Below are 13590 nucleotides of genomic sequence, written 5' to 3' on the forward strand. Positions count from 1 at the left end.
AGAATCCAAAAAGTAGAGACCAAGGGAGAGGTAAAGTAACAAAGACCTCTTTCCCCCCTCATACCCTCATGCCTGACAGCAATCAAGGAGGCTGTAGGAGACTTAGGGTACTGCAGCATTGCAGCTATGCTGCAGCAACACTGTAGTACAGACACATGCTAGAGCAACAGGGTTTTTTCCAATCACTACAATGAATCCACCTTCTTGAGAGGCAGTAGCTAGGTCAACAGAAGAATTCTTCTGTCTACCAAATGGTGTCTATATGGCAGGGGTTCTCAAACTGTGGGGAAGTTATTATGGTTGGGGGGGGGGGAGGAGTCGCAAGCTATCAGCCTCCACCCCCAAACCCTGCTTCGCCTCCAGCATTTGTAAAAGTGTTATTAATATATAGGGGAGTCAAACTCATAGGCTTGCTGTGTGAAAGGGGTCACCAATACAAAAGTTTGAGAACCACTGCTACATTGGGACTTAGGTCGGCTTGACTACAGACAGGTCTACACTTCAAATGCTGCAGTGATACGGTTGCAGCAGCGCAGCTGCACCATGGTAGTGCTTCAGTGAAGATGCTACTATGCTGGAGGAAGAGCTTCTCCTGTCAGCATAGTTAATCCACCTCTGTAAGAGGTGGTAGCAGAAGCCCTCCTATCGACATAGTGCTGTCTACACTGGGGGTTAGGTTGGTATAATTGCGTTGCTTGGGGTGTGGAACTTTCACACCCGTGTGATGTAGTTAGATCGACCTAAGTTTTAGGTATGGACCAGGCCGTAGGGAAGTGGAGACATACCCCTTTCTCCTTGAAGCATCCAGGAGTCTTTGCAGGGGTAGGAGTGACTGAAAGCTCTTTCTACCGTCCAGAAGCTGGATGGTGGATCTTTATATTTCAGATACCTACCAGCAGTAATACATCTAGGTGTCATCTTCAGTTCTTCTTTTCTACTAGCCAACCTTCATATCCACTCTTGCAATTAATGCTTCTTCTCTTATTAATATTCAAAATCTGCCCTTTCCTCATTACCAAGGTTCTCTTTCACTTCTCATCTTTATTACTGTGACCTTCCCCTTTACAACCTTTCCTCTTCTCCAGTCTAACAGTGGCACTTTGGATAAAATCATCACTCTCTCCTATCACTCTTATCATTTGCTCTTTAAGTTCTGTCTAAGACTCTCCCTTTTCTTCCCTCATGCTGCTCTTATGTTTGAAACACTACTTCTCTAACTAGACCCTCTTTAAAGCCCAGTTCTTCCAGAAATCTATTCTTCCTTTTCATCACCAACACAGTCCCTCTCTCTCTCTCTCCTGAACTATTGTCTTTCATTATTTTCTTGTGTGATTTAGATGGTAAGATCTTCAGTGCAAGGCACACGCAGGCCTGTTTATAAAATGCCAAGTACACTTTCTAATGCTGTGTATTAATATAAACAGTCCTTGCTCATGGAGTACTTTACAAGTCAGGAACAGAATCTCAAAAACCAATATAGGAAGGCACCAAAACCCACCACAAAAACACCAAATCAGGAATAATATGCCTAGGTGTCAGAATCCTGCTTAGAAGCCTGATTGCTAATATTTTATAATCCTTAACAACCATTGATTTAGCATGTTCAAACCTCACTATTGTAAAGAACATTCCCCAACAATCTTTTTAAAATAAAAAGATAAACTGTCACTACGGCGGAGATAATTGATAGCATAGTGGGTGACATTTTAAATGCATTCCCACACTGTCAGAGCCAGTTTCTTTGTGAAACATATAAGGCAGAGGTGGGCAAACTATGGCCCGCGGGCCACATCCGGCCCGTGGGACTGTCCTGCCTGGCCCTTGAGCTCCTGGCCGGGGAGCTAGCCCCCAGTCCCTCCCCCACTGATCTGCGCCACTGCGCGGGCAGCACGACTTGCGCCTGCCCACCTCCCAGCCTTTCCAAGAAGCCTGTTCTGCTGCTCTGAGCAGCGTGGTAAGGGGGCAGATGGAGGGGGAGGTTGGATAAGGGGCAGGAGGTCCAGGGGGGAAGTCAGGGGACAGAGGGCAGTTGGATGGGGCAGAGGCAGTCAGGAGACATGGAGCAGGGAGGGGTTGGATAGGGGGTGGGATCCCAGTTGGTTGGGGGGTCCCGAGAAGGGCGGGGACAGGGAGCAGGGGGGGTTGGATAGGGGATGGGGTCCTGGGGGGGGGCAGTTAGGGACGGGGGTCCAGGGAGGGTTGGATGGGTCGGGGGTCCGGTCAGGGAGCGGGGGTGTGGATAGGGGTCAGGGCAGACAGGGAGCGGGGGGGGGGCATTAGGGGTGGGGTCCTGGGAGGGGGCGGTCAGGGGACAAGGAGCAGGGGGGGTTGGATGGGTCGGGGTTTCTGAGGGGGGGCAGTCAGGGGACGGGAAGTGGGAGGGGGTGGATAGGGGGCAGGGACCAGGCTGTTTGCGGAGGCACAGCCTTCCCTACCCGGCCCTGCATACCGTTTCGCAACCCCGATGTGGCCCTCTGGCCAAAAAGTCTGGCCACCCCTGATATAAAGCATCTGCAGCAAAGTTTAGCAAATGGTCTACCTGTTCTTCAATGGTAACAATTGGCAATCTTGATAGTTCTATACTACACAGGCAATTACTAGTTCTTATATACAAATAGTTGATTTTATGGCATGATAAAAATCCAAACCAGGCTATCCTTAGAGATAGAATCTTCATTTTTTATTTCCAGTTTATCAGCAATATGTGATGAAGACGCAAAATACCTAGGCTAAATACATTAAAAAAAACCCCCACCACCACAAAACAAAGCTTTCTGATTGATCCCATGACATCTTGTCTGGCTATAACGCACCACAGAATTTTTCTCACAGAAGAATAGGCCTGGAGCACTGGACCAGGATGGAGTAATTTAAATCACTTTTTGTCTATCACTGCTTTAAATCAGGTGAGGATTTGGAAAAAAAAAAAAAAGTGTGCTAATTGCAACTTGGATGATACATTTTTAATCTAACTAAACTATAATTTAAAAAAGCCACTATGCTAGGGTAGCATTCGAATTTTACAAAAAGGAGCTGTACGCAAAAACAAATATTAAAGACCCTGATCCTGGAAAACACTGAAGCAGATACAGAGCTTCACTCTTTTGAGGTTTGATCCTGCTCTCATTCAAAGCAATGAAAAAGCTTCCATTGATGTGAATGATGCAGGATCAAGCCCCTGTAAAGTCTCATTTACGTCAAAGGCACTACTCATGCACATGTGTAACTTTAAGCATGAGTGTTTGCAAAATCAGGCACTAAAATTGTATTTTGATTAAAAATTTTCTCTTAGTGGCTAAAAATTGTCACTTCACAACAAAAATGCTTCAGTGTTAATGAAAAGTTATCCTTTTCTTTTCAGTGCATTAACAAATACATTATGAAGTTTTTTACATCAAAAATTCAGGCCAAAATTTTCAATAATAAACCCATATGTAGGCATCAAAGAGTGGGATTTTCAAAAGCACCTAAGGCCTAGATCCACAAAAGGACTTCGGCACCTAACTGACACTTTTGGTACCTAAATGTTAGACTTAGGTGCCTTTGAGATCTTCAAAACCTTCATTCAGCTGCTGCCAAACTCTGAAAGCACCTAAAATCTTTAGATGGCTAAATTTCTTATGTTGAAGTCCCACAGGTGCCTAGAAATCTGCCAATGAGCATGTGTACAGCTACCTCAGGTCCCTAATCCCAGTGTATCCTGACTATTTTAGTGAGTGTTGGTAGCCCTCTGGGAAGCGCACTGCCCAGGTTGTGAAAGACTCAGGCTCAGTTCCCTACTCTGTCTAATATGGAGAAGAAATTTGAATTTGTGTCACCCAATGCTCAGGAATGTACCCTTATCATTGGGCCCTAGGGTATTCTGGGGCAGGTTTCTCTCAGTCTCTCCTAGCAAAGCTGTTCCACTGTGTATAAATACTTAAATATTTATTAGAGCAAGAGAAGTGGAACCTGAGTCGCTCACATCCCAGATGAGTGCCCTAACCCTGGGCTACATAGTCATTCTCTCTCTCTCTCTCTTAGGCCCAGTGAATATTTAAGTAATTATACACAGTGGAACAGCTTCAACAAGAAAGAGAGAGAGAGTTCCAGTCCTGATTTAGACACCTAAATCCCTTTTAGGGGCAGAGCTTATTCCAGCATTCATTCCAGAGCTTATTCTCCTCAGCATTTCCTACTGGCTAGTTTAGGTGACTCTCTGCTCAGCATGCTGGCTTTTGTGGATTCCATTCTTAAACACTTAACTCTCCCCATGCATTGTATAGAGAGCCTAGGAACCTAAATCAGGGCTGTGGATTCCACTGAATGGCAAGGGACCAAGAAAGTTAGATGCTGAGCATTGCAGCACCTAAGTCCCTTCGATGATAGTCCTAAACAATTTAGGAGCACAAATCCCATTGACTTCAAACTGAAAGCCTTGATGGAGGAGAATAGCCTGGTCAAAGCATTTCTTTACTTGTGAAAGTTCATAACGTTGGAAGGTGGTGTTGGTTGCAAACAGCAGGGCTATTTGGTTATCTGAGTTTATGGTGGTGTCAAAGGAACAATGTTAGAGGATGTACACTTGACTTTTCAGTACAGATGAGCATTTTATGTGTGAAGCTTTCAGTAGGAAAAAATCTCTATAAAGCCTGAAATTCTACTAATAATTAGGAAACAAGTATAAAACATCCACATTAGCAACTTGAGACTTTAAAATGGAAAGAAAGTAAAGAACTAAAAATGTTTTTTAAATGATTTTTTTACTTCAACGATTTAAATAAAAATTTGATTTAAATTTTTAAATAAACATCATTTTTATCCACAATGGTGTATACAATATCTAGAACAGAAAGGGCCTAATCCCTAATTAGGAATTGAGTTCAGTAGTATCCATAACAAACAAGGCACTTTTTAGACATAAAAGAAAGGATGTCCCTGTTTCAAGAAGAAAAGGAGTACTTGTGGCACCTTAGAAACTAACCAATTTATTTGAGCATAAGCTTTCGTGAGCTACAGCTCACTTCATCGATGAAGTGAGCTGTAGCTCACGAAAGCTTATGCTCAAATAAATTGGTTAGTTTCTAAGGTGCCACAAGTACTCCTTTTCTTTTTGCGAATACAGACTAACACGGCTGTTACTCTGAAACCTGTTTCAAGAATTTCACAATTTCAGGATAGACAGAAAAGCAGACAGAAGTCAAGGAAGGAAAACAAAATGATTTCCTATACAAATCAACAAAATACACTATAGGTAGTGTGGGAGAAGTAGGTTTCTAAGAGCGAGAGGGTAGAAGTCTTGCAGATTCGGGGAGGTCTAACAATGCAGACGTGGCCATATGAAAGACACACAAATCTTCAGATGAGGGTGGGAACACTGGTGGGGTAGAGATGCCATAAAGTTCAACAAGCGAGGATAAGTAGTGAGGGGCTGATTTAAATACAGCCTTGAAGGGAGTGATCAACAGTTTAAATATAACTGTGGATGGAGAGCAAGTGTAGAAATTCAGAGAGGGGAGTAGTGTAATCAAATTGACAGCAAGGAAGATTACTTTAGTGGCTGCAGTTTGAATTGGGAGATGATATAGAAGGATATTGCAGTAGTCAAGGTGGGATACAGTGAGGAACCAAACCAGAAATTTGGATGTGGAGATGGAAAGGAAAGGATGGAGTATGGAGATGTTGAGGAGGAAGAAGCTGTAGGATTTGGATATGGCCTGGATGTGTGGGCCAAGAGAAAGGCATAAATTAAAAATAAAACCCATGTTCAGTGTAAGTAATAAAAAGAATGGTGGTGGTGATGCCAACAGTGATAAAAAAAAGGGGAAGAGGAGGTGTGTGAGGAAAGTTTAAGAGATTGTTTTGGGCCATGTTCAGTTTAAATTGAGAAGATAATGTATCTCTCTGATTAGAGGGGTAGCCGTGTTAGTCTGGATCTGTAAAAGCGGCAAAGAGTCCTGTGGCACCTTATAGACTAACAGACATATTGGAGCATAAGCTTTCGTGGGTGAATACCCACTTTGTCGGATGCATGTATCTCTCTGACATTTCCTTTGGGATATTAGATGGGATTGTTTAGAAAGAGACAGGTCAGTGGTAGAGAGAAAGTTTTGAAAGTCATCAGCACCGAGTTGATATTTGAAACCATGTAAGGAGAAGATATTGTCCAGGGTCAGCCTGTAAAGTGAGACAATCAAAAGGCCAAGGACAGAACCTGATGAAGGAATGACTGGATGGGTAGGAGGAAAACCAGAAGAGGGGGCAAAAAGTCAAGGAAAAGATGATCAACAGCATCAAAACCAACCGAGAGGCTGAGGGGGGTCTTTTGGTGCTACTTTACTAATATTAGTAATAAGAGGGCAGGTCCTTCCCCCTGCTACTTATCTCCCTCATATATCTTTGCAGAGTAGGATCTAGTCCGCCTCCCACCAACCCATAGTCCAACATGCATATTCCACCCAATAGCAGGGCCCATTTCTGTTCCAAATGGATCTGACACTGGAGCTTGGTCCTCCACATAGGGTGCCCCACCCACACATAACAGAAATGGGGCACAAGCCCCTCATGCATCCCTTCCATAGCAAGACTTAGACACTCGCTCACCCTCCTCCTCACACTGTATCTCCATTCTCCCTGCCCCAGGAGGGTCTGCTCGCTGCAACAGGACCCACTGCCAACCTACAGCGATCCCGCTCCCACTTACACATCCTGCCTGCTGCACCCCGGAAGCGCCTCCCGCTCCGCGTTTCCTTCTCTCTCCACAGAGAAACTGTCCCTCCCGCTCCCCACAGAAGCACCCGCCCTGCCGGGATCCTCCCCACAGCGGGAGGCCCTCTCCCGCGCTCCCCCAGCCCACGGGGAGGCTCGCTCCCCTCACACCGCCACCGGGACCCGTCCCTCTCCGCCCCTACTGTTCATCCTGCGGCTCCTCAGCGGTGTGAGGACGGGGAGGGAAAGGCTGAGGCCTTCTCTGCAGCGCCCACCCCTCCCGACAGAACTGTCAGCGCGCCATGTCGTAGTCCCGTCACCCTGGCAACCGCTCAGGCTCAGGATTCCAGCCCAGCAGCACAGCCGAGTCAGCACCGCTCCCGCACAAAGCCGCGCACGCGCAACGCAGCTTCCTCCTCCCCCCCAGCACGCAAGCACAGCACAGTCTCCTTCTTGTCTCGTGGCGCGAGATTACGGTCTCTCCCGTCTTTACCCAGTTTCACAGTCGCGCAGGCGTAGTACAGCTTGTTTTTAGGCCGGGCCATTGACGACCCCGTTTGCGCAGGCGCAGCAACCTTCTCGCTTTCTCTCGTCTCCCCACCCGTCCTTGACAAAGGATGCACAGGGGCAAACCAGAACCTTGTACTCCTCACGGCTCCGCCTGCGCACGTGCAATAGAGACTTCTTTTGCTCCTCGGTCCGTGACATGGGCAAGCGCAGCAGGGATTTGTGTTTCAGGTTTCGAAGCTCTGAGGGCCAGGCAGGCGCCCCGCCCCTGAGAAGTCTCCGTATGGGCGGGGGAGAGGTTAGACTGGCAGTGGGGGGTTCTCTCAGGGCAAGGGGAAGGTCACGCTGCTCAGCGGCAGTGAATTACTCTTTGTCAAGGTCCAAATTTCATGGTCAAGGAATAGTCAAGGTGTAGACTCCAGAGGAACATTTTTTTCATATTACAATAACAACAATAATAAGCAAAGAACAAGATTTCACTGTCCTTTCGAAAGTGTCTGGTGTTCCAGATTTGGCCCATGGTCCACCAGTTGACTAGTCCTGGTCAAGTCCTTTGCTGAGGCCGACGCAGTCTAGGTGACCATGCGGTAATAGAGCCTGGGACCTTACCATCGTCTGGCTTGGTGTACTCTTACACCAATGGAAACTCTTTGAGCTGCCTTTGTTGTGAACTGTGTTCCAACATGCCCGCATTGTCTGTAGGCTGATGTGTCTACAATAGGCTGTGATCCTGCACGATTCACCTGGGCCCCTGCATTCACACAAACTCCTATTATGTCTTTGGAGTGACTGCTGCAAGAGTGCTTGCCTCTCTCCCCACCACAAGTTGGGCAAATAAAAGATACTACCTCACCCACCTTGTCTCTGTAACACTTACATTTGTAATTGCCTGAGTAGTCCCATTGCAGGAGCAGGACTGTAAATGCATCTTGTTATGTGTTTTTGTAAAGCACCATGCTTGCCTGTGGTAGTACAAATAAATATTTTTAATTTTAAATCATCAAAGCTATAGAAATAAACTATTATAAAAAACACCCCTCACCCCCACTGTAACTGTAAAACAGTTTGTGAAAAATGGGGCTTACTGGAAGAATTCCATTGAAATTACATATATTCGAACTTGCAGAATTATTTGGCCCTTTCATACATTTTCTTGTAGAAGGTAGTGACTTAGGCTTGTATTTTTTTAACAGTAGTGTACTAGTGTGTCACTATTGTGTTTTCACATCAGAATTTAAAAGTCTCATACAAATTTGAAATATGAAGTTTTAATAGTAAGTTTTAAAAGTTTTAAGGTAACAAGCCTTGTGGATAGGGGGGAAGTGGTAGATGTGGTACAGTATATCGTGATTTTAGTAAGGTTTTGATACTGTCTCTCATGACCTCATAAACAAACCAGGGAAATACAACCTAGATGGTGCTAATATAAGGTGAGTGCATAACTGGTTGGAAAACTGTTCCCAGAGAGTAGTTATCAGTGGTTCACAGTCAAGCTGGAAGGGCATCTCAAATGGGGTCCTGCAGGGATCAGTTCTGCATCCAGTTCTGTTCAATATCTTCATCAGTGATTTAGATAATGGCATAGAGAGTACACTTATATTTTTTAATGGGGAGTCCTCGTGGCACCTTAGAGACTAACAAGTTTATTTGGGCATAAGCTTTCATGGGTTATAACCCACTTATTCAGATGCATGGAGTGAAAAATACAGTAGGCAGGTATAAATGTACAGCAAATGAAAAGATGGAAGTTGCCTTACCAATTGAGGGGGTCAGTGCTAACAAGGTCAATTCAATCAGGGTGGATGTGGCCCATTCCCAACAGCTGATAAGAAGGGGTGAATATCAACAGAGGGAAAATTACTTTTTGTAGTGCTAATGAGGCCAGTTCAATTAGGGTGGACAAATTGGGGAAAGTCCAGAGAAGAGCAACAAAAATGATTAAAGGTGTAGAAAACATGACCTATGAGGAAAGATCAAAAGCATTGAGTTTGATTAGGCTGAAGAAGAGAAGACTGAGGGGGGACATGATAGTTTTCAAGTACATAAAAGGTTGTTAAAAGGAGGAGGGAGAAAAATGCTACTCCTTCACCTCTGAGGATTAAGGAGCAAGGGAGGTTTAGGTTGGACATTAGGAAAAACTAACTGTCAAGGTAGTTAAGCACTGGAATAAATTGCCTCAGGAGGTTGTGGAATCTCTGTCATTGGAGGTCTTTAAGAGCAGGTTAGACAAACACTTGTCAGGAATGGTCAGATAGTTCGTTCTGCCTTGAGCACAGGGGACTGGACTAGAAAACCTCTCGGGGTCCCTCCCAGTCCTATGAATCTATGAATTGTTGCTACAGCCACATAAAATTTCTGCTTAATGAACAATTTTAGTAGCATATTAAGTGTATAATACTGTACAGATAGGTGCATATTTACTCCATAAATTAAATATAGCAACAGTGATTAGACCTAATGTAAAAAGAAAAGGAGTACTTGTGGCACCTTAGGGACTAACCAATTTATTTGAGCATAAGCTTTCGTGAGCTACAGCTCACTTGCATCTGATGAAGTGAGCTGTAGCTCACGAAAGCTTATGCTCAAATAAATTGGTTAGTCTCTAAGGTGCCACAAGTACTCCCTTTCTTTTTGCGAATACAGACTAACACGGCTGTTACTCTTAGACCTAATGTGAGTATTACCTTCTCTTTTCAGAGTCATATTTAGATAGGTATGTTAAGCCTACAGTTGATCCTTACAACCTGTCATTCACTGTGAAACAACTAGGGGTAAAAGTGGTGTGGCTACAATCCAGTTAGAAGTTCATCAGCTTTTGCAGAGAACCTATAACATTAGGCAGAACAACTAGTGGATTTCATGCATGTACGTTAAACAGAATTACTGGTTTACTAACTTGCACTCCCCCTGTTGGCGGTTCTTTTTCTTGTTTGATGGCTTAGGTAGCAATCTCATCTGAAAACGGCAAGATTTGCTGCTGGACTGACCATCTATAAATAATACAAGTTTATTTTAATGTAAAATAAATACATCATTTACAATAAACCCAAACGTTATAGAACGAAAATAATACACGTGACTCCTATTTTACCAATGCAATATTTGTTTAAAAAGCAGTATGTAAAATATGTGGGAATTAAACATAAATAATATTAAAATAAATGGCAAAATAAATATTTTGATTTCATGAAATTAAAACTGGAGTCACTTTTAAAAAGCTATTGGGGGGGGGGATATAAATTACTGGCTATGAATCCAGCCTGCAGTGAATGAGACCGGTGGCTGTTTGTACCTTAGCGTCACTGCTCCTGCATATTCATGGCCCCCATTCTAAACCCTTTGAACGGGCTTGTTCAATCGCTGGCTCAAACATGCCCCTTGAACCTACAAGGGATGGATCCTGGGCACTCGCCGTCTGGGTGGAAACTGAATACTTGTCTTGGGAACAGGCAACGTTCAGAACGACGACAACAAAGGAAGGGTGGAGAAACGACAACAGTAGTTCCTCTGTTATTCTTATGAAGACCAGTGCAGTCATCTTAACAAGAAGTGGCCGGTTAGCTCAGTTGGTTAGAGCGTGGTGCTAATAACGCCAAGGTCGCGGGTTCGATCCCCGTACGGGCCACAGGGTGAAATTTTTATTCTCAATTTTTTATATAACATCGACTTTCCATTAATATGTTTTAATATGAGCGCGTTAATTTGCGTTTTTATCCATCAGAATTAAAATGTTGCTATAAAATAATGACTGAGATTATTTTACTTTCAATCAGCTACCAAAAGGGAGAGGTTTAAACTACCACTCCATCAAGCTTTTTTAAGATCTATAACCTGATAATGCAGTACCATAGTTTTTAGGGGAAACCTTTGCCTGAGAATTTTATGCACCCACAGTTACATTATCTGCTGTCAGAAATGTGGTCCCATTTCTGCAAGTGTATCCATTATGCCTGCATCTAGCTGCACACTCAGATTTGATTTTTAATGTTTTTGTGCATGTTTTGGTGCAATACAAAATAGTAGTTTTAAAAATATATATTCAGCAAAAGAGTAACAACACAGCACATTTAGGTGAGCTTAGAAGTAAACTGTAGATGTCAAATAGTCCCTCCCCAAATTTCAAATAGTGTCTTTTTATCCTTGCTTTAGAATGTTTAAAAATAGACAGCTAGTCTCTCTTGATTCTCTTGAATAATTTTATGTTGCTGTGAAAACTGGTTATAGAAAATATTGTCATGCAGAGAAAACTACCCTACTTCAATTAAAAAAACTGAAGAAAACATTCCTAATGAAATGATTAAAAATCAGGGTAGACTCAGTGCTGCTCATTGTAAAATTATGCATGTACATAAGCCCATACATTTGAGGGTAAGCACACATCTTTGCAGGATCAGAGCCAAAATGTTAAGACAGTGAGGTAATACTTTTGTGGGTAAAATTGACTTGGCATTTCCATTAAAACCCTTTAATCGGGGGATTATATCTTGTGTGTTTCAGAAAGCAAGCTGACATTTGGTTTGGATACAATTTACTTCACAAAAAAGGGCTTGAGATCTTTCCCCACCACTTATTTTTACTTTTAAAAGCACTGTAATAAGTTTCAGATGCTTTTTGTCTGTCCCATGGTGTATCAAATCTATCTATACAGACTTACTGATACCCTATGAATTGCATTGTATTGAATTCTACTTGTGGGGTGTTGCACTGAATTGAATTAAACTTTGTTGTGTTGAATCGCTCTGGACTACTGTCGAATGAGTATCAGAGGGTAGCCGTGTTCGTCTGGATCTGTAAAAGTGGCAAAGAGTCCTGTGGCACCTTATAGACTAACAGACGTATTGGAGCATAAGCTTTTGTGGGTGAATACCCACTTCGTCGGATGCATGTAGTGGAAATTTCCAGAGGCAGGTGTAAATATGCAAGCAAGAATCAGGCTAGGGATAACGAGGTTAGTTCAATCAGGGAGGATGAGGCCCTCTTCTAGCAGTTGAGGTGTGAACACCAAGGGAGGAGAAACTGCTTTTGTAGTTGGCTAGCCATTCACAGTTTTTGTTTAATCCTGAGCGGATGGTGTCAAATTTGCAAATGAACTGAAGCTCAGCAGTTTCTCTTTGAAGTCTGGTCCTGAAGTCTTTTTGCTGCAGGGTGGCTACCTTTAAATCTGCTATTGTGGGTCCAGAGAGGTTGAAGTGTTCTCCTTCAGGTTTTTGTATATTGCCATTTCTAATATCTGATTTGTGTCCATTTATCCTTTTACGTAGGGACTGTCCAGTTTGGCCGATGTACATAGCAGAGGGGCATTGTTGGCACATGATGGTGTATATTACATGAGTGGACGTGCAGGTGAATGAACCGGTGATGGTGTGGCTGATTTGGTTAGATCCTGTGATGGTGTCGCTGGTGTAGATATGTGGGCAGAGTTGGCATCCAGGTTTGTTGCATGGATTGGTTCCTGAGTTAGAGTTACTATGGTGCAGTGTGTAGTTGCTGGTGAGAATATGCTTCAGGTTGGTGGGTTGTCTGTGGGCAAAGACTGGCCTGCCTCCCAAAACCTGTGAAAGTGAGGGATCGTTGTCCAGGATGGGTTGTAGATCACTGATGATGCGGTGGACAGGTTTTAGCTGAGGACTGTACGTGATGGCCAGTGGAGTTCTGTTGGTTTCTTTCTTGGGCTTGTCTTTCTTGGGCAACGCCATCCACAGCTTCAGAAACAACCTTGACATTATAATCAAAGAGGCTGATAAAGGAGGTGCTGTTGTCATCATGAACAGGTCTGACTACCAAAAGGAGGCTGCCAGACAACTCTCCAATTCTACAGGCCACTTTCCTCAGATCTCACTGAGGAATACACTACGAAACTGCACCATCTACTCAGGACACTCCCTACACTAACACAGGAACAAATCAACATACCCTTAAAGCCCCGACTGGGGTTGTTCTATCTACTACCCAAGATCCACAGACCCAGAAATCCTGGACCCCCCATCATCTCGGGCATTTGCACTCTCACTGAAGGACTGTCCGGATATGCGGACTCTCTACTCAGACCCTATGCCAACAGCACTGCCAGCGATCTCTGTGACACCATTAATTTCCTGAGAAAACTACGATACCCACACGAGGAAATAAGGAAACAGATCAACAAAGCTAGACATGTACCCAGAAGCCTCCTGCTGCAAGACAAGCCCAAGAAAGAAACCAACAGAACTCCACTGGCCATCACGTACAGTCCTCAGCTAAAACCTGTCCACCGCATCATCAGTGATCTACAACCCATCCTGGACAATGATCCCTCACTTTCACAGGTTTTGGGAGGCAGGCCAGTCCTCGCCCACAGACAACCCACCAACCTGAAGCATATTCTCACCAGCAACTACACACTGCACCATAGTAACT

General features: G+C 44.0%; 1 protein-coding gene and 1 non-coding gene across 3 annotated transcripts in view; one reads left to right on the forward strand and one right to left on the reverse strand.

The window, feature by feature from the left end:
• The window catches only part of MOK (MOK protein kinase), a 33493-nt gene extending 26075 nt beyond the window's left edge, over positions 1-7418 (reverse strand). Inside the window, exon 1 of one of the 2 annotated variants that reach the window (XM_077819391.1) lies at positions 7181-7418. In XM_077819391.1, the coding sequence (XP_077675517.1) occupies positions 7181-7232 (52 nt within the window). In that variant the 5' untranslated portion in view covers positions 7233-7418. Of the gene's footprint in view, positions 1-6890; positions 7134-7180 lie in introns of those variants that run through there. The other variant, XM_077819390.1, reaches the window with a different exon arrangement.
• A 3327-nt stretch (positions 7419-10745) lies between these two features.
• TRNAI-AAU (transfer RNA isoleucine (anticodon AAU)) lies at positions 10746-10819 on the forward strand. Its single transcript has one exon. It is a non-coding gene; the product is annotated as a tRNA-Ile (tRNA).
• Positions 10820-13590: the final 2771 nt, after the last annotated feature.

The sequence above is a fragment of the Eretmochelys imbricata genome, chromosome 6, assembly GCF_965152235.1.
Source record: "Eretmochelys imbricata isolate rEreImb1 chromosome 6, rEreImb1.hap1, whole genome shotgun sequence".
NCBI classification, from domain to species: domain Eukaryota; kingdom Metazoa; phylum Chordata; order Testudines; family Cheloniidae; genus Eretmochelys; species Eretmochelys imbricata.